General features: G+C 69.0%; 1 protein-coding gene across 1 annotated transcript in view; it reads left to right on the forward strand.

The window, feature by feature from the left end:
- ARF3 (ADP ribosylation factor 3) overlaps window positions 1-1,208 on the forward strand; it is a 6,757-nt gene that overhangs the window by 3,400 nt on the left and 2,149 nt on the right. Inside the window, exons 2-4 of the mRNA XM_017836614.1 lie at window positions 391-573; window positions 684-794; window positions 900-1,024. Of these exons, the coding sequence (XP_017692103.1) occupies window positions 426-573; window positions 684-794; window positions 900-1,024 (384 nt within the window). The 5' untranslated portion in view covers window positions 391-425. The remainder of the gene's footprint in view (window positions 1-390; window positions 574-683; window positions 795-899; window positions 1,025-1,208) is intronic.

Raw genomic sequence — 1,208 nt, forward strand, 5'->3', positions numbered from 1 at the left:
GCGATGAGGGTCCCCCCGGCGAGGCTGCGGTGATGGGGGGGATCATGCGGGGGCTGGAAGTGCACAGGGGGGGTCGGGGACGGGGGGGCTCTGCTCCCCCCGAGTAGGGCGCGATCTCTGCCTCAGTTTCCCCCTGTGCAGCACCCTGGGCTGTCCCCTTGCAGGGTGGGCCCCCCCTGCTTACAGCCCCCCCATATCGAGCTGCACACAGGGACACCCCCACGGAGTGCGTGACCCACTCCTCAGCCCCTCACTTGGGGTCCCCCAAGCCCTGCATCCCCCGGGACGTGGGGCTCCCCCATCCCCGCAGCCCCCCCTGGAGCACGGGGGATCCCTACAGCCCCCTCCCCGCAGATTTCAGGGCCACCCCCAGCCTGCCCCGTGCCCCCGCAGGATCCGGCCTCGGAGCCAGCGCCGCCGTCACCATGGGCAACATCTTCGGGAACCTGCTGAAGAGCCTGATCGGGAAGAAGGAGATGCGGATCCTGATGGTGGGGCTGGACGCCGCCGGGAAGACCACCATCCTCTACAAGCTCAAACTGGGGGAGATCGTCACCACCATCCCCACCATCGGTGGGTGGGGTTGTGGGGGCACCGAGCGCGGACCCCTCCCCATCAGGGCTCCTCCGAGGGGGCTCGTGGCTCCCTGTGCCTCAGTTTCCCTCTGCTGTCGCTGCCCACAGGGTTCAACGTGGAGACGGTGGAGTACAAGAACATCAGCTTCACCGTGTGGGACGTGGGTGGGCAGGACAAGATCCGGCCCCTCTGGAGGCATTACTTCCAAAACACCCAGGGTGCGTGTCCTGGGGGGACACGGGGTGGGGGACACGGGGGTGAGGGCGGCCGAGGGGGCCCCGCCAGCACCAGGGACCCCACCAGTGCCTGCTCCTGTCCCCCAGGGCTGATCTTCGTGGTGGACAGCAACGACCGGGAGCGGGTGAACGAGGCGCGGGAGGAGCTGATGCGGATGCTGGCGGAGGATGAGCTGCGGGACGCCGTCCTGCTCGTCTTCGCCAACAAGCAGGTGGGTCTGGGGGCGGGCAGGGCCCCCGTGGCAGGGCTGAGACCGTCCCCAGGGCGTCAGGGCTGTGCCAGGAGTGTGCCCATCCCCGGGGTGTCAGGGCTGGTATCTGGGTGGCTGTTCCAGGAGCCCACCCCTGGGGTGTCAGGGCTGGTATCTGGGTGGCTGTTCCAGGAGCCCATCCCCA

This window comes from Lepidothrix coronata, unplaced genomic scaffold (genome assembly GCF_001604755.1).
Source record: "Lepidothrix coronata isolate B3197 unplaced genomic scaffold, Lepidothrix_coronata-1.0 Scaffold281, whole genome shotgun sequence".
Lineage (NCBI taxonomy): Eukaryota > Metazoa > Chordata > Aves > Passeriformes > Pipridae > Lepidothrix > Lepidothrix coronata.